The 19,959-nt window shown below is 40.2% G+C and overlaps 1 protein-coding gene across 1 annotated transcript; it reads right to left on the bottom strand.

Annotated features, from left to right (window-relative positions):
• Positions 1-2,646: 2,646 nt before the first annotated feature.
• On the bottom strand, positions 2,647-18,708 carry IGFBP3 (insulin like growth factor binding protein 3). The gene is made up of 4 exons (XM_080579243.1): positions 17,973-18,708; positions 13,940-14,166; positions 11,281-11,400; positions 2,647-5,380 (listed from the first exon to the last, which is right to left on the bottom strand). The coding sequence occupies exons 1-4, from the start codon at positions 18,361-18,363 to the stop codon at positions 5,255-5,257; spliced, it is 864 nt and encodes a 287-aa protein (XP_080435369.1). The 5' UTR covers positions 18,364-18,708; the 3' UTR covers positions 2,647-5,254.
• Positions 18,709-19,959: the final 1,251 nt, after the last annotated feature.

The following is a 19,959-nucleotide window of genomic DNA, read 5'->3' as shown; positions in this document are numbered from 1 at the left end:
TGCATAATTATGCTAGTGATGATGTGTGATTATTTTTTTTTTCTGTCACCGATGGTGCTTTGTAGTTTGATGGTATATAGCTGTTGAGGTTGCTTGGGAAAGCGTCTTGGTGAGGGACGTCTTTGGAGTCCTGGAGCAAATGCAAGCTATATCATCATCTTCTTCCATATTTTCTCATGTTTGCATCTTCTGTTTATTGCTGCTTCAGCAGCTGAGCTGTTACCATTTGGATCCAGCAAGGGACCAGAGAAAGAAGAGCAGTAGCATGTCACTGGTAGCAGCTGTGGAAATATATGGCAAGATCTGAGGGCTGAAGGTTGCATGTGGCACCCCTGTGATAAAGCAATAATCAACTTTTCAAGCTCTGTCAGTTAGGTCTTTTTTACTGGGTGCGAGTTATGTGATATGTAGCAGACACAGGAAACATGTCTTCACCTTGAATATTCTCTGTGTGGCATAAGCAGGCAAAAATAATCTCTGTTCTCCAATTGCAGGAAGTGGGGGAAATGTACCCTCAGCCTGGTACTCGTAACCAAACTTCTTCACTGCCCCACTTTTGGAAGGTCTTACTGCACATGGCTGTGTGAAGCAGTCCCCCTCAATGACATTTTCTTCAGCTTGACAGATTTTTCTAGTGGAAATCTCAGCTGCTCTCTGTAGCAATAACTTTGCTGCCTTTATTTTTTCCATCACCACTCATGGAGAAAGCAGTGGGGTGAAATTAGCTATGACAGAGAAAGGCTCTCAAGGAATTTGGATATGTCAGCAGAAGTGGAAAGCCAGGATACATACTACAGAAGGACAAGCATTCTGCAAGGATAAACTGAGATTTGCAACATTATCCTTTGCCTCTCCTAATACCTGGTCTCTGATTTTTTTTTCTTTTTTTTTTCCTCCCAGCAGTAACTTTCAACCTTGAAGTCATTTACATTTTTGAATATATGTATAGGGCAAAAGCAAAGGTTTATGTTTCTACAGCTGCAAAAGCTGAACTGGAAGAAATAATACAACATAAAATACAGAAAAACTTTTAAAACAAGAACTTCTGGTGAACAAGAAACTTGTGCTACTTACCATTTTACTGGGAAATTTTCTTTTTAGCAGAGGAAGATGTAGTATTTTCTCAACAGATGTATTATTTTCTCAACTGATGTATTGTGTAATTCAAACAATCTCATGTGCTAGAACTGCAGACACTATCCTACTGAAATATTGCTCTTCTAAAATCCTTAGACAGAATGAATTCTGCATACTCGCAGATGAAGATGTTACCAATACAGACCACAAAAAGCTTGCCCTTAGAATACACCAATACCCATTATTGGATCTTATTTTTGGACTGTGCAGGAGAAAAAAAAAAAAAAAAAGAGGTCCTTTCTAAAGACACAGCAGGGCCACATATGAAATAGCTACCCATATAAATATTTGATTTTGAACACTAATATACATTGACACCCACAAAAATTGCTAAGAACTTTTCATAATTTAATTTGTATCGCTAATATGTAAAATCTCTGTGGAGGCATCCTTGATTACCCAGTTTTAGAGAGTAACTACAGATACCAAAAAATGATTTCCTAAAAGATTTGTAAAACCGTTACTTTAATTTAGGGCTCAGTTCAATAAAGAATTATGCTCCTTTCCCCTGTGCACAAATATCTAACGTTATTCCCTGAAGAGTGTGCGTGCCAAAAAGGTGGAAAAGAATATTCTGAGGTCAAAAGACTATAGCACAGTAGATCTACTAAAGGGAACTTTCTCAATCAGTTTGAAAGATAGAATTTCTGCCTGCAGGCAGCTTTAACTTGCATTCTTGTCAATTAGAGGGATTTATGCAACTACTACTCTGGTTAAAACAAATACCACATGAATATGGGCTACATAAGGCATCTATGTAGAATCTAGGGATGAAGTATTCTCAAAAAGAAATTAGCGAGTTTTTGCAGTACATACATTAAGCTTTTGTAGTGCCCTGCTGTGCAAATATTTAACATGTCAATAATGTCAACTAAGTTACAAGAATTTTTATGAGACTTCACAATGTTCACCTGGATTGCCTAAGATTCTTGAAAGAGCTTGTTAAGAAAAATGCTATCAAATGTTTACTTGAAAAAAACACCATCTGAGCTGAAGGCAGCAAAGGCACCAAAACAAGAGGTATTTTTCTAATACTTAGGTTCCATTTGTCACTAAAACCAAAGTCCTCCACTCACTGCAGCGCTTAACATGGAACGTTTCTAACCTGTGTGTGCAGAGAGAGATCTTCTGAACTGATACTGACCCATACATTTGCTTCATGCTGCACATATTCTGCTGCTTGAACTTAGCCCACAAATAATTTGTCTGAATTGCAGCTTGAATGCCATAGCCACGAAAAAAATCTTTGAGTAACATGCAGCTTGTCTGATGAATTGAGCCCTTGTCTTCATAGAAATAGGTATGTTAAAAAAAAAAGAAAAAAAAATCACTGCTGATCCTCTTAATTCTAATGTTTTTGTTTGTTTTTTACATGGGGAAATATAGTTATTTTGTATTTCATACCAAGAATGCCAGCTGCCAGGAACATCAGATGCACAAAGGAAGCATCCGTAACAGGGAGCTTCTGAATAAGGGGGAGCTTTAAATCACAGGTAAGAAACATTTGCTATTTTTAGATGTTTATTTTAAAGACATTTATTGAGAACAAGCTAGACAAACTAACATAAGTACCCATATCAGACAACACATCTTTCTTTATTTTTAATGATGGGGCAAAACAAAGAGCTATAATTTTAATGAAAAACACAAATCAGAAATGCTGCCATAGCCTGTTAAAACATTTCTTCATTTCCCAAATGTGGTTTGGAAGGCAGCTGTCCACCTTCTTGGTGAGAGGTCGTTTTCTTTTATGAGAAGGCTCATGAGATAGTGAAGAAAAAAAATGTGAAATACTCATAACCTACTTTTGTGACCCCAATGTTAATTTTTGTATATGATGTGCCCAAATATTGCTGTATATAGTTTTATTCCGCATGTGAAACTATTTGAAAGAAACTGGTTTACAATTGAAAAAAAAAAAGTCAGCATTTATTTATTTTAATTTGCCAACAAATATTTGCAGGCATTACATTTGCATTAGCAGTAAAAATATTGCAATAAATCTTCAACTCACAAAGCTTTCTGTAACTATCTGTCAGGAAGTTTGTATCAACCTGAACTAAGCACCACCTCACATACACTTTTTCTTATTACTTTTAGGTTTAAAATTTCAGTTTTAACAATGCTGTGAACCTATTTCATTAGATATAAATTAGGAATATGCACAGAATACACATGGGGCTACATTTCAGGGTAAGGCATTAAACATTTGATTTATAGTGATCAACCACCTCAATCCTGCAAGCTGCATATCCAAATCTTTCCACAATAAAGTTTCAAGACATATGCCATTGCAGGAAACACAGGTGGCTGTAACTCACAGGGTGGGAGAGGAACAGGCTCCTTGACTCCATGGTCTCCCCTCCATCAGCACAACCACTGTTTCCAATGGCTGGAAAGCTGCATGAGAGTAGTGCTATCACTCTCCATCGAATTCCCAACCCAACAGGAAATTACAGTGTTGCTGGTTCTTTTTTCTACAGTGACATCAAACATTTATAGTGACACATATAAGAATATATTATATATTTATATAAATATATAAAATATTTATATAAAATATATAAATAAATACATATACAAAATATGGCATTACTTTCCAGAGAGATGTTACATTTCACAGGCCACCTTTACTTATCCAAATTTCACTGTCATACAGAATTTGTCATGAAGTTCAATAAACAATCAGCATAAAAGGAAAAATCCTGCCAAAGACTTCCTTATGTAACAGCATCACACTTATCTTCATATTAAAAGGACATATCATAGCAGACAATTTAAATACTTAAACCCTATGGATCTGATTCAATGCAGGCAAATAATTTCTACCAAAGTCAAAGGAAGCAACAATTGTGTGTAGCATAAATGAAGCACACAGGTCTCAACAATTGTGGAGGCCCACAATCCTCCCATCTTGTTCGCATTGTTTTAAACAAAAGATCCTCATACAGAATGCATACTTTGGCAGAGTATATGAAGACCACATAGAATAGAGAGAGCTTTTAAAAATAAATAAGCAAATAGAAAGGCTGGTACTGTAATGGAAATTTTTTGTCCATGAATATTCTATGTTAGCATGAAGGAAACAGCGGAAATTTAAGCTCTGTTGCACTAAATGAAGCAAAGGACAGACAGAAGAATGTTTTAGAGAGCTTCAGTGCAACTGTTATTCTTTCCAGTGGTATAATTCAGTGATGGGTACATTAAAAGTAAAATAATTAAAAAGAATTTAAAAGATTATCAGAGTATTTGTACCTACATCAAATAATGAAACTTAATCTCTTCTGGAAACACCTCCTTCACTCCACAAATTCATTTCTGTTACTTAGAACAGGTCAGTGTTTATGCATATGGATCTATACATATTTGTAAAGCATCCCATACTTTTACTTTCTCTTTGCATACAGAAGTATACACTAGAATTATTGTGTAATATTTGGTATTCACATGTTACATTTAAATAAAGTTTATTTAAAAACAATTATATTACAGACTAACAGAATATTCATAATATATTTTACAGAAAAAATAGTCATGTATTTATTTTAGAAATATGTTTCTTAAAAAGTTCTTTGAGATTTTTATAAAACTTTTTACCCGTGAAGATTCCCATCAGACCTGTAAAAAAAAGCTTAACCTTAGCCTTTAAAACCTTGTGGGTTGGTTTTTTTTTTTTTGTGTGTGTGTGTGCGCGCACGTGTGCCTTTGTTTTTGTTCTGCTTTAACAACTCTACAAGTTTGCAATCTATAAATTATTTAAAATAAAAAACAGAATCTTTTGGGATCAAATTGGTCACAGGCCATTCTTTAAAAAGTCAGTGGAGACTCCCTGAATCCATTCTGAAGTGCCTTGTGTTTTTCTTTCTCTCTGGGTATCAATAGTGCAGGTTGACAGGGGAATTCAGAGCTCCCTACACATTCTGTAGAAAGCCCAAAATGTTTTAGTGGCAGGGTGCAGCTGCAGAGTCCAGAGAGGCCTCTACTCCCCTAACCGCCACAGGAGGCAGTGCTCATAACTCCTTGCGCAATGCAGTACATGGTGTTTGCCCAGCCCCACGAAGGCCTCTGCTCGGTCCAGCTGCCACACACAGATGCCTGAAGAGCTGGCATCCAGCCCTCATTTGCTTTCCAAGTTATAGCAGTGGACGTCTCCTTTTCCCTTGCCATCATATCCAGGAAGCGGTTGTCCATATTTATCCACGCACCAGCAATAACCTCTTTTTCGACCTTTGGATGGACGACACTGAAACAGAATGGAGGACCCAATTAGCATAATTTTTGTTTTATTCCGCTCTTAGCATTATACAGAAGGGATTCCTGCACTACTATATCCTGGCCATATACAGAATCAAACAGAAGATTTGATAGAAGACATTGCTTGAATTAAATTGAAGATTTAACACCACTACGAAGTATTACAATAGAAGATGTAGTCTAATAGTCTGCCCATCAAACACTTTGGATCTAATTATTCCATAACAAAACTGCTCTGAGAATTAGCAGAAAACAGCATAATGAACTACTCCCTATTATATTAGGCAGCACAGTTTTTGTCTGTTGAATACCAGGACTACTTAAAACACCACGGACTGACGACTGAGATCCATCTTTGGAAAAGAAAGTCAACAGATTTGTTTTACACTAAAGCACAGGTCAAAGACAGCTCTTGCAGCAATAAACACCCTTGGTTTGCATCTGTTTGCTGGAAGAATTTCAATACTGTCATTGACATTTATTAACATACACATAATCCCTCTCTAATGGAGTTACCACTTCCAACAACTGCTAGGTGTACTAGAACTTTACATGTCTATTTTGCTATAAATGACTTTGCTTGTATGTTAGTCTATGACCTACACCAATGTTAGAAATCAGCTGCTTATTGGAATTTGTTAACAAAACCGACCAACCTGAAACTATCATTAAGCAAGCAAAGATGATGAACTTCTTTAGAAATAGTAATGCAGTAAAAGTAGATTTAAAAAGTCTGTCATGTACTAAGTAATGGTCTCTCCAAGAAAGTTTATGCTGGGTACCAGCTGTGGCTTTGCCAAAGGTTAGGTAAACTTTGCTACTTATCACTCCATTGCATTGTTCTCCAGTTTCATACCTCTCACTGTCCCACGTCAATGGCCCACAAAGCTAAATGTCTTTCCCAAGCACGGGTAAATGAGGAAACATCAAGTAAATGTTAGGCTTTACACTTTGCACAAAGTGTCTGACCCTTTGATGCCTAGTTTAGGACCTCAGGTGAAAGGGTGATATGTCAGAAAGAAGTGTGAATATGGGCCACTCCTGGGACTGCCTGCAGCAGCAGGTTGGTCCCTGAGCCAATTAATTTGTGGCAGCAGCGATTAGTGTAGACAGTTCTCACCAGGAAGCTGTGAAAGAGAGATGAGAGCAGATCACACATTAGACACCAATCACTGAACATACCGTCTTGGCAGAAACCCAAGTTTCCAGCTTGCTTATTTTATTTGTAAATAAATAAAAAAATGAAGTAACATTAATCACCATAACTGAAAATTAATCTAGCCTTGTGATATATTTTTGAGTAGGAAGTCTAATGCAGAAATAATACAATGCCTTCTCTTCTCTGAATGTGCAGTCCTTATGCATTAGCTGTATGCAAATGAATGGCAATCCTGCCAGTGGGATGATAAAATTAACTTAAAGAATATATCAGCTTTTATAGGGGAGGGTGAAGAATTTCAAGCCTACTGAGAGGACAGCTACATTAATAATTTGCTAAACTACATGATTAGCTTGTGTTTGAATTCTAGTCACTCGCTCAGTTGTTTCCCTGCATCAAATCTTTAAATATAAAAACAATGTAAATTTTAGAATCCTTTATTGTTTCAAAAGCCAGACTAGTACTTGTGTGTGCTCTTCATGATTTCAGCAAATGGCTGTTCTAAGTTCACCAACACCACGAGGATGTTTTTCTTAATTTTTGGTGGCAAGTGGACTGGACTCTACCTTAAGTGGTATTCATGTTTAGCACACTAAATCCTTCATGCTCAGTTTTGAGTAATTCATAAACAATTGCTTTTGCGTGACTTACATTTTACAGATAAGGAAAATGAGGCAGCAGTTAATGGAGTTGTTATTCCCAAGAGTAGAGGCACAGATGGGGCCTGAATTAGAGCATGGGGTTTCTGGCTGTTGGCCTGGTTTTCCGGTCACGAAACTACACTTCTACTAATAATAGTAACACAGCCTCCCCTTTTAGAAGTACTATATGAAGTATGTTACACAACTCTGACTGATTCATATGCTTGCATCACTGTCAAAACAAATGATCAATTAAAGTTACCGCGTGTTGTTGGAGGTTTTGATTGCATTTTACAGCTGCATAATCAATTTTTGGAATTAACTATAGCACAAAGTTAGTCTGCAGAAACTAATGGTTACTTTTTCCCAAACAGGTTGTCTAGAAGAAATAAAAAATGAAACCCTTAGATTATTTGGGCTAGAGCTTTACAGCTAAAATGTCACTCTGTGAAGGAACGAGAAAAATTACCTTTTGCAGTCTGTTATTTTGTACTACCTGATCATCTATATTGTCAATAGTAAAGTGCTTCTGATTCAAAAGTGATGTTTTTTACCCTGAAACAGCTAGCTTGCATTCCATACTGAAACAGTGGACAATTCATATGGAAAAAGTTTAGATAAAAGTATTCGCTCTTCTGAATTTTGCACTGCACACAAATTTCAAGGCTTTTCTGTATGACTTCAGAAGTCCAAAAAGCTGGAAAACTGCCCAAGCAGTGCAGTCAATAATTACTTCTGATAGAAGTACCAGCTGCCAGCCTCATGCCACCTGCCCCTCTCCCCTCCACAAAGAAGTGCCACAGAGGCATTTGTGGGGCACAGCAAAGCATATGGTATCCCATTGAATTCCTGATCAGCCCAGAGGTCTCCATGGAGCTACAACCATGGTCTCCTGAAGCAGAGTGCAGACAGCCTTGACATACACCTCAGGCCATGCTGGCTCCTGCCAAGCCCAGTTGTTTTCAGTGGAACAATGCCAGCTCACATTTAGGAATATCTGGTTCTGGTATACAAATATGGGGCAATAATTATAATTTCATCAAAACTTTCTTTGCATGCCTGAGGCAAAACCACACCTGTATTAACCTAGTTCATGTAAATATACCTATATATACACCATACTTGAATAGTGTAAGCTAATGTGTGTGATTTATTAAGATAAAGAAATCTAAATTTTAGTACGTTTGATTTTAACAAAGTTTATATATAAACACAAGGTCTGAAGTTATTTTCATGTTATACCTTGACAGATGAATATAAGTTCTTGAAATTGTTGCACATAGGCAAATTACTCCCTATGGTTACTTCTGAAAAGTCTCTCTCTAGATGTCCACAAATATCAAGAAAAATAATTGCTTTCAACTCGACTGCAAGAGCAGGTGACCAGGAAGGCAGACTATACTAAAACACAAAGTACCTCCTGAATGAGTTTTCATGGTTTCCAGAGCAATCATAATTTATCAGATTCCTACCATCATACCTCTACATATATGAACATCCTAGGCAGTGCTTTTAGCATTCATTTCCAGAATTAAAAGTGCTCAAAATGCTTCTTTTTTTTCAATGGATTTACTGTTTCCTAACAATTTTTTTTTCCCAAATTTTGTTGTCATGACAAAATTGAATTACAGATTGAATGCTGCTAATAATAGCAATGAAGGAAATTAATAAAATAGCCTAGCATTCTGTTAATCAGATTAGAGACACCTGCTCAAAGTTCCCAAAATCAGGCCTACATTTTGATCCTCCAAAAAGAAAAACAAACAAATGATATTGCTGTCCTGTCTTGCAGAGAGTGGATTAAATCTGACCAGGACTCATTCACTTATAAAATGGATGCTTTTTTTCTAGGAGTTAATTATACAAAGGTAACTCAAATACATTATTTTTGTTTTACATTTTCTAAGTGTGAGAAGCAGCCTCTCTCTGTAAGCCCTATCTGTGAAGGCTTGTGCCAGGGGTTAAGATTCATTTAGAGGAAGAGCACTCAAACTACATTACACATATAATATTTACTGATATGGACTCAATTTGCAGGCATCTCTTACGAGATCCTGAGCTGTCCCAAACTATCATGAAACTACTGCGAGCTGTGCAAATTGGCACAGTACTTGCCAAGACTGGCCAAGTATGAAAGTGCTCCTTCAACATCTATGTTTGCTGACCAGAGGGGCTGTTGCACATAGCACATCAACCTTTTCTAAAGCAGCTTGAAAGTTTCCAGATAACATGGAGACTACATGCTGTGCAGAAGCTTGTCTTTGCTCTGTACCAACACCTTACTTTAGTAAATGAACTTCTAGGAATGAAGACTAGAAAAGAGTATCCATATTTTTTCCCCCCTCCATATTAAATTTTTCTGCCTCAGTTAGAGAACCATGACTGCACAGTGAGGCACTTTAACATGTGCTCACTGTGGATCTGATTTACCATATATACACACTAGGGACAGTGTGCAAACCACCGCATTTTTGCTGACAAAGCTAAAACTTTGAAGTCTAAAGACAGATGAGAGGAACATCTACTGAACAAAGTAAATACCAATCTGTGGTCTTCTGTAATACCTAGAGGAGGGTAAGTACTACAAGATGCTTGCATATCTTCAGTGCAGTTACATAACATGCTGTTCTGATGTAGCTAAGCAAATACTTCTATGGCACAGCCACAAAACAGTCCTAGCCTTGCTCCACAGAGTAGTTCACACAGCAGTCTGTGGCATTTCCTGAATGAATGCAGACTGGGATTTGAGCCCTGCTGTCTGCTAATTTACATGCAGTGAGACATGAATTGACAGTGGGTTCTCAAAACTAAAGAAAAAGAAACTCACCCTGCTTGGGAGTTACCACCACCTGCCTGGGAAAAGCTTGGGAGTAAAACAAATTCAGCAATGTGCAGCCAAGGTCAAACAACAGAGTCAATTGCTGGACTGATGGCAGAAGGGAACACTGGAAACCTCATCCCTATTTCAAAGAGCCCACCTGACACTGCCAGCTCATTGCAGAGCTCCAGGGAATACCTGAAAGGTTAAGACTGTTTCTAAGAAAGCTGGAAGCCAAACAATGGGGAGATACCACTCTTAAAATAAGGTTGCCTCCTCTGAGGTTGGTCTCTCACTTCTAACTAACAAGCTATTATGCAGTAACACACTGAGTCAGCCACTCTTGGTTACTAGACATAGGGGCTGACTTCTATAAACCCAAATGTGAAAAACAAGATAGTCCACAAACAAAATCTGTCCTTACGGAGGTTTGCCTTGAAAAAAATCTGAAAGACTCTTCTGAATTCTGGAAATTTTGGAATTATACCAAGAAATACATTTGGAGACAGGTCACTATCTAAACAACGGTATTAGATAAAATGTGCATACAAAGCAAAGAATGTTATGTCTTGCAATTCTGCAAGTTCTTGAATAAGCTTCAAGGGTAGTGCCAAATGGAGAATGCTGCTTCAGAGCATGAATGTATTGCATATATACCTTCCACTTAGGTCTGCATTTGCAAAGAGAAAAAAAAAAAATTAAAAAAAGGAGGAAAACCAGAATGGGCTGAGGAGCCAACCTTGCTATAGAATAACTACTAGATGTATAACTTCCATGATAACATGACCTGGATTTTGGAAATGATCTGTGTAGTGCATAAAGGACAGATACATGCCTTTCTCAAATTTCTTTTTGTAATATAAACCAACACAGTTCTTCTAGGAACTTTCAAGCAGCTATTTACAATTCAAAGCATTGATCTATTGCAGTCATATGGCAACTGCAACATTTAGCTCTGTGGGTTATTACAGAGGCATTGCTTTTTTTAAACTGAAGGGCATTAGTATCTAGGACACTGGCCAACCTGTGTGTGATTAGGTATGAAGTTTCTCAAATTAATCTGCTGTCATAACCATCAGAAAATAAAAACACTACCCACATTTGACAAAGTTCAACAGTATCAGATCAGGACCTAAAATTGGGATTAGACTAGCTTCTTTTTAAAGTGATGTATAAAATGATATATAATGCACTTTGCTGGCAAGATCCTTCAACAGCAACACAGAATAAGTGAAGCGTATTCACTGAAATGCTCAAGACACTGTACTTACTTGCTTTTTCTTGTAGAACCCCTTCTTGTCACAATTTGGAATATGGAAACCCCTGGGACTCAAGACATTCAGGATCTTTAGGTGATTTAAAGTGTCTTCCATTTCTCTACGACAAGGACCCTGTTAGTGAGCACATTTGAAAAAAACATATATGAAACTTCATTTACAAATCCTGTTTTTCACAGAAAAGTTATTAAATTTTCAAAGGGTATGAATCACAAAAACAAATCTATTAAAAGAAATGTCAAAAAGCAAAACAATCATAGATGAAATTCTGACATTATTCAGGACAAAACTGATTTCTAAGCACTGAAGGCCCTATGCCATGCTCGCAATCAGACTAGCATTTCCAGCTGAAATCACAGCTGCAAGGAAGACTTGACCATTACGTAAATCAGTCATATATAATATATATTGTGAAAAGCTGATCTTCAGCAAGTGGGAAAAGAAAGCAGACAATTGAGAACAAACTGCTTTGTAAATCTTCACTAATGTAATTTTATTTCTGTGATTCTGATGGATTTAAAGGCTTGAATGCAATGGATTAAATTGAAAACATGTAGTTTGGCATACTGTATATGCCTTTATAAATATACTGCAACTTCTGGGCAACAATTCCAAATTTCAGCTGGACCAAATGTATGCACTCATGCAAATGAATGGTTGCACACATTTTCAGTAGGTAAGTATGTAACTTTTTGTGTGGATTAGCTCTAAGACAATGACATAAAAACTTCCAGAACCACTTCTAAAAGCATGTCTCAAACTCCAAACTAACTGTTTCTCACTGCAGGCCTTTAGGGTACGGTATAAAACGTTACCAGACCAATTTTACAGCCAGAAATCCAGGAGTAGAAGAGTTCAAATTTTGCCAGAGGCCAAGAAGGCAGCCAATATCAGCAGAAGGATCAGAATTCAAGAATCACAGCCTACATACTCTGTGTTTAGCTACATGCTGCTCTGAGCACATTACTGACTCAATCCACCAGCCTGATTCTTTTCAAAGAAAAAAATTTCTTCTCAAAAAATTCTTTTTCACAGTTGCAGGGGTTTAAAATGTTTAAGTTGTTCTATCAACACAAAGACCCACTAGTACAATTCTTAATTAGTGAAGTAATGATATTACTACTTGCAAGCATAAATGTTAAGTTTGCTGATATAAAGTGCCTTTCATGTGAGTGTCTGAAAGCATACAGACTCCACAGTTCTGCTGAAGTTTAAAATTGATTTTTTGGTAAGCAAAAATCTTCCTTGCTGCTTTCATACATTTTTGTTCAGTATCAATCTCACAAGCTCTAAACAAGCTATTTAAATTGGTGCTCTTATTGGCAACTCCTTAAATAAATGAAACTGTTCAGACACCAACTACAAATAACACACTCAAAGATTTGGTTTTGAGTTAGGCCTACAAAAAGAGCAACAGCCTTCTTTAACTATCATCTTGAAACAGGTTTCAAAGGTAAAAGGGATGAGTATCAAAAGCTATGACATAGACATAGGCAGAAGGGCATTTGCTTGCAAAGGTACCTGCCTCAAGTGGACCTGGTTCTGGTTCCTACAGATATGAGCAGTTTTAGTAAATCAATGTGCCTTCACACACAGGGCCTGATTACCATGAAATGAAACATTTATCCTAGTTAAGGCCAGAACCCTATTTCCTCAGAGCTACCAAAGCTCATTCTTTTACTGGAAGAGGTTTATTTCAAGTTTTTGGGAAGAAGGCATGCTAAAACTTGGATACTTAAGTGTTTTTACTAGACAGCTGGACATCAATGACAAACTGAACAAACAACTGTGTTAACTTGGAGGCCACACACTCTTCAGACACAGCTTTCCACCTCACACAGGTTTCAAAACCTTCTCTTGCAGGTGGGAAGCCTTGTCTGGTTTCACCACAACTGTTTTGATGAGATGCCAAAATACATCCATCCATATTTTTAAGTCAGCTGGCATAGGCACAAGGATAACCACCATGACAGCAGCCAAGAAATGCACAAACAGGAATTATTGCCCTATCAGATTCACCACATTCTGGCTGCCCTGCAAATACCCTTTCTACTGGGCACAGTAGGCTGGAAGCAATAGCAGCTTGTGTGCTGTGAGCCATTACATTTATGCAGTCGCATTGAACGACTACTGCAAGTGGAGGTGGTCTTCAGCACGTCATAGAAATAATGACTCGAGACTTAACTTCAACTGAAGCTGTCTTCTCCCTTGATTTGCTTCATGGGGTATGAACACAATGCCACCACACTGAATGTCAAATGTCTTCCTTTTTTCCATTGTTTTGCAACCCAATAATGCTGTTTGCAACCAAGTTTACCAAATAATGACACTACTAAACATGTCACAGAAAACACTCATAGAAACATGTGGGAACAAGATTTTTTGCCAAGAGCTGACATAGTGAAAATTATATTAAAATCAATGTAAACACCAGTGCATTAGGCCTCTGTGTCTTCTGAACATGATCTGTTTTGTCAGCTGCTTATCTGCATTTGCAGATCCAACAGTTGTATTGGCCAAACAGCCAGAATACCCTAAATAGGTACAACAATAACCATTTTTATTTATCTTGTCAATTGCACAACATGCACATACACACACAGGCACATACTCACATGCAGGGAAATGTCTTAGCTTTTACAAAAGCACTTACATATTCAGTTTCTTGTTTGGATTCGGAAGAGAAATTCAGTGTATCTGTACTCTGTGAATCATATTCCACTTTATAGCGCTGTGTATTTTTGGCTTGCTCTTTCCTGATGATATCTATTTTGATGTGTGGTGGATGCAATTTCAAATCTGGCACCCTGTGGGAGTTTGGGATGGCCTGATTTTCTATGCTACTGGTACTCCTGTCTTCTTCTGAATCACTGGAATTTCCTAATGAAAAGAACAAATTCAGTGAAGAAACAAAGTTAGTCAACTGCCAGCTGAGTCTGGAAGGGCAACAGACCACTAGACTACTCTGCATCTTTAGTTTTTCTGTACAAAAATGATATATAAAAATATGAGCAATACAGTATTCTGCATGCATCAGTATCTCCATAAGCTAAGCGTAAAGAACCGCAGTGAATTTTCTAACTGAAAAATCTCTTCAGTCCTAGTGAGTCTTTCAAGTATACCATTCCACCACCTGTGCTAGGTCCCTCTGTATGTACATCCTGCCTTGCTAATCACTTGAAAAGTATTTACGTTCACTTCATTTCAAACTATTTGCAAACCACTACCGCCCAAGTTTCTCACTCCTCGTTTTTTTGCTGGTTTCCCTTCCCGGCAGGAGGATGCAGGTCTGCCAGGTGTGGAGCCCTGCCAGCACCTGGCCCTGAGTCAGAGCTCTGTTAGCAGCCTGACCAACATGGGTCGTGCAGAGCATTCAAATCATGTACTTCTGACCCAGAACAGATTTAAACAACTTTAATTTAATACAGCTAACATGAGTAAGTTATTGGACGGAGAGCAACTCTTCATCTTCCCCAAGAGAGTAAATTAAAAAAAAAAAGTGTTAATAAAAAATTCTACCATGCTGAGTTTGATGGTTCTAATTAACTATTTTTAACACTGTTTTTCTCTCTTAGTTTTATTCCACATACATAACAGGAAAGAAAAATAGCACATTTTCATTCCCCTACTATTAAATTCAAAAATATTTCTAGTTGTATAAAATATATTTTGGGGTAATGGATAAAAAAATTGCCATTCATTCTGTAGTGGTGTCACAGGACAAACATCTACTTTCATTATGAGCTTCAAAAATATTTTTCCCTTAAATTATCATCTACAAAACTACAGGAGAAACCTACAGGAAACTACAGGATTATTTTTCCAAAATACTGCATAAGCCCAGCATTCCTGTACCTTCTGAGGTATTTGTCTACACAGCATTTCTCTCTCTTAGAAGACTCTTGCAATGTAACTGTAACTGGCTGCATTTCCTCCATGGAATTTTTGAAGTCTGGATACTCCTGCTACTGTCAGCTAAGTCCCACTAGTTGCTGCATTTCAGTGCCTTGGCTGCTGGCCACTTTTTTTCTCTCTTTTTTTTTTTTTCTTTAAGGAAATCACATTGTGAGCACACAATGATAACTGATGTGCAAGAAACATCCCGAAAATCTGTATTGAAATTATACTTGACGGCTCACTGGAAAACCACAAAAGCCAACAAATTTAGTGCTAAAACTGAAAGCCCATGTTCACATAGCTCATTTGAGTCTCGTTATTTCAACACATACAGTATCCTGGCACTGGCCATACACAGGAACCGAGGAGGAAAACAAGGAGGAGGCGGCAGGATCAGAGTTAACATCTTGGTACTGGTGGTTTTAGTGTAGCCACTGCTGGCAATGAACATAATTGACCGGGAAAATCCAACTCCCAGTGCAAATGGATTAAGGAAGTTCAAGTCTTAAGTCTAAATTTCCTGGCTTTTGTGGGTTTAACTCAGACTCTCAGCAGTATTTGAACATATTTTTGGTGGTTTAATGTCCTGTTTTTAAACAGTGGTATTTTTTTTTCCACATTCTCAGTGAATTTTGCAATAAATGACACAATAAAATGTTATAAACCTAAATCTTCTAGATACAAATACTATGGCTACTGTGTTTTCTCTAGTCTGTCCAATTTTTTAGTTTACCTACTATAAAAAAAAGTGGAATGTATTCTTAATGTGCATTAACAAATCAACAGGCTGCTCATTTCCCAGTTTGTATAGACCGTCACATACTGACAGAATTTCTTACACTTGAATTCAGAATGGTCATAATGCCACACTTTAAACGGTAAAGCATATTCAATTAACTCAGTTCTACAAAAGCTGGTGACATGGTACCTCTACATTCTGTTGTAATGGAAACAAAATTGCTCCAAAAGTTGTTTGCTCTCTTTCAAAAAGAGATTAGAAGGTTTGTATATGAACAGTAAAATTATGACTTTTGTGCCCCAAAACCTGAACTGTAAAGTCAGTGGCCTACTTTAGTTGGCATGAAGAAGTTCCTGCAATACACACCATCCATACTGATTTCTAGCAATTTCTAGTAAAGACCAAAAGCGTAGCACATAATGCAGGACGATGCTACATGAAAGGGAGGTGTGATCCTGGTCAGGGAGGGAGGGCGCCATGCCACAACCTTAGTTCCCAAGCACTGGATTTAGAGCTGAAACTGGAGCAGCACCCATGAGGAGGCAGGTACTATGTGTACACACAGGTTCGTCATAATACTTCTTTTTTGCACCCTGAATTTTCAACCTTCATGCTTTGAATGTAAACTGTAGAGACCTACTTCGCACTTTTTAAGCGATCAAAGCTCCTACTGACTTCAAAACAGGAATTCTCCCTGCGCCAAGAATGCAAAAACAGGAACTCCGCATTCTGACTATTAGCCTGAAAATGGAAATATTTTCATCAGGGAACCAACATTCAGCTCTGTCTTTCCCCTCCTCTAACAGTCATTGTTAAAAGCACTGCCCCTCCACAAAACACTGCCAAGTCTCATGTATCGAGGAGACTCCCTCTGTTTTCAATTCATTTGAAGGATGAATAGTCAAAGCCAAGTTCATGTGATGAAGGAAGCTGTTCCATGTTCCAATGAGATTTAAAACTTCAGTGAGTACCTCTGAACTCTCGCTCATTTAAAGCATGAACAGGCTGGGAACAGCACATAAATAATTATAATAAGGCATCTCTTAGTCTCATAGCAGCTAGTTAACTGGAACACTGGTGCCACTTCCTCAGCTAAGGAAAGGCCAGCCAAAGAGTCCCTGTAACCTAGCAGAAAAACTCCTGGCTTTTTAAAAATGCAAACAGTGGAAAGCCTTTTGACACACTTTTCTATTAAATAAATGTTAACATACTTGCTGTTGGCTAACAAACAGTTTAATGAAATGTTTGCACAGGGCTGAGTTTTTTTGATCTGAATCCCAATTTTTCCGGCCTCTAAAGTTTCCAAATGTGCATGCTAACAGAACTTTTTCCAGCTGTCCCTTCCTCTTCAAACCAAACAGAACCTGCTCGGTGAATGTCTCATTTACAAGATATGTAAGAGGTACTGGAAAGCTTTCGTTTGTCTGAAGGTTTATTTGCAATGCAGGAAAAAACAACATCCTCTTAAACACTGCTGTGCAAATGCTTTGTTCTGAACAACCACCGTCAAGGGCCAAGAAAACTTTTTTTTTTTTTTTTTTAATTCCTGGGTTATCACTGCCTTGATGTAATCACGCTGCAGCACAAGAGCTAGCCCACACACTCTCTAGTTTTCTCACACCCTCTTTCCAGGAACACTAGGCACAAATCGCAAGGATTTCATCGTCTCCTCTTCAGGCCGGCAGCGTCAGGAACCCATGCGAGGAACATACAACTTCTTCCCTCCCCAAGATTGCTTTCAAAATCAGCAACTTCGCCTCTTTCGCGAAGGATTACTTCACAGCACCAGGGGTGAAGAAAATAAATAAATAACGATAGTAAGAGACACAAGAGGTTAACCTCCCTTTTCCTTAGGGGAAAAATAAATTAAAAAAAAAGAGCATCCCTCTTTCAAAAGCGACCCCAGCCCTGGCTGCGCGGCTGGCCGGAGAAGCTCGGGCAGGAGCCGGCCGCGGGCAGCCGGCGGACCACCAGTGCCCCCCCGCCCGACCTCCCCGGAGCGGGCGGTTACTTTTCAACTTCCAGAAGACAGAATTAAGCAGCCGCTTACCTTCAGCCAGCGGCCCGGGCAGCACGAAGGCCCGCAGCTTGCCGTCCGCCGTGGCGTTGGTGCAGAGCCCGCGGCCCTCCAGCAGCGCCTGCAGCGGCCGCGCCTCCTCCCGCAGCGGCTGGCAGCTGAGGCCGGCGCCGCAGCGCTCCGTGTAGATCCCGCAGGGCTGCCCCAGGCGCAGGGCGCAGGTGAGGCAGCAGCCGCATCCCGGCTCTCGCACCCTCTCGGCGCAGTCGGGCTGCAGCGGCTTGCACTGCTGCAGCGCCCGCGCGTCGCAGGGCTCGCAGCGGACCACCGGCCCCGCCAGCGCCAGCGCGGCCGCCGTCCGACGGCCTAGCAGCGCCAGCGCCGCCGCCGCCACTGCCCACAGCACGCCGGGCCGCGGCACCATGGCAACCGGCTGCCGGGGCCGCCGGGAGGCGCCCCCGCGCCGCTCGGCCCGGGGGGAGCGCCCCGGGCTGCGCCGCTCACGGGACTCGGGGCGGCAGCGCCGGCCGCCTCTCCTCGCCCGGAGCAGGGCGGGCGCCGGAGGAGGGCGCCGCCGCCGAGCGCTGCGGGCAGGTAAAGTCACCGGCCTCTCGCAGCCCGGGCAGCGCGAGGGAAGAAGGCTGCGCGCCCGGCAGGCTCGCACCGACCCTCTCTTCAGCCGCTGGCCTTTGGTAACATAAAGGTAATAAAAGAGCTCGCTGACAACAAAGGCAACTTTTCCTGCCTCCCCCCCTCCTCCCTGCAGAGCGCCTCAACCACTTGGCTTAAAACTAACGTTGATGGCTTTTTTTTTTTTCCACACACAACACTGAAAAAAAAATGCTTCCAAAAGTAAAAAAAAAAGATAAAAAATAATAATAAAAAAGCCCAGACGATCTGAACAAAACTTGTTTCAAAAATGCTTAGAAAAAAAAAAACAGCACGGTGGGGGGAAAGAAAAAAAAAAAAGAGGAAAAATAAAAATAAAGCGAACACAGCTCCCTTCTTTTTTTTTTTTAATTCTCTTTGTTGGCTGCTTCCCGCCTCCGCTCTCCGCCACTCTGCACCCATCTGTCCGGCGGCGTTTCCCGGCCCTGCCATATATCGGCACCGCCGCCCCCCGCCCCGCCCCGCGCCGCCCCGCGCCGCCCCGCCAAGGCCGCGCAGCGCCCCGCGGCGGCAGTGCGGGGGCTCGGCGAGGCCCCGCGGCGGTCACTGGGGGCTGGGGGCTGGGGAGGGGCCAGCGGCGGCCCCTGGGGTGTGTGGGCGCTTCTTAGTGAGCGGTACGGCTCTGTGGAGAGGGGCGTTTCGTGTTTTTTTGTTGTTTAAGCGGTAAGCGCTGTGTATGTGCTTGTGTCCCCGTGGCACCGGGAGGGGATGTACGAGCAAAGCTCCCGGGCAGTGCCCTTTTTTGGGCTCCTCTCTAAATCTTGTCTGCTTCGGGGCTGAAAGCCTTTCCTCACACACACGCTTGCACAGATGTTGCTCTCGGGCACCCTGTGCTCTCTGGCACACAATCACTCAGTACACGTGGTGATCCAGGCCCGTGGATGCAGCTCACCCATCTTTCTAAGGCGTTCTCTGAGCTCTTTAAAACTTTTCCCTCTGTCCACGAGAAAATACTTTCCATTGCAACATCCTCATAAGTCTGTGGGGAGAAAAACAACAAACCCTACAGTCGATTTTGCACACTGCATGTGTTTGCTCTCTGTAGCCAGTGCAAACTCTTCCCCCACTCTGCTTGGCTTGTTTTGCTGTGTTACTTAGGTTAACTTCGATGGAGAAAATCTGAATTGTGAAAGCCAGAATTTGTGACCATCCTTTCTGCAGCACTCCTGAGACCTAACACAGCAGGATATGGTGAAGTATATACGTAGGCACATATATGGCCTTTCTGTCACAGGAGCCTGCTCCTCATACAAAGTAAAATGAATAATGCTTACAGATACTGGCATATACAAATACTGTCTGCCATGGAAATGATGAGCCAAACCATTGCTCTGTTTTTAACCCCTGTGTT

This window comes from Anser brachyrhynchus (assembly GCF_964034855.1).
Source record: "Anser brachyrhynchus genome assembly, chromosome: 2".
In the NCBI taxonomy this organism is placed as follows: Eukaryota; Metazoa; Chordata; class Aves; order Anseriformes; family Anatidae; genus Anser; species Anser brachyrhynchus.
This window is presented reverse-complemented; position numbering and strand designations above follow the sequence as displayed.

Bases quoted from the DNA above. Each gene is read 5' to 3' on its own strand.
- IGFBP3 (XM_080579243.1), bottom strand. From the start codon at position 18,363: ATGGTGCCGCGGCCCGGCGTGCTGTGGGCAGTGGCGGCGGCGGCGCTG. The intron at 14,167-17,972 runs GTAAGCGGCTGC...TCTTTTCATTAG, and splicing joins GCCCGGGCCGCTGGCTGAAG to GAAATTCCAGTGATTCAGAA. The intron at 5,381-11,280 runs GTAAGTACAGTG...ATTCTGTTTCAG, and splicing joins GGTTCTACAAGAAAAAGCAA to TGTCGTCCATCCAAAGGTCG.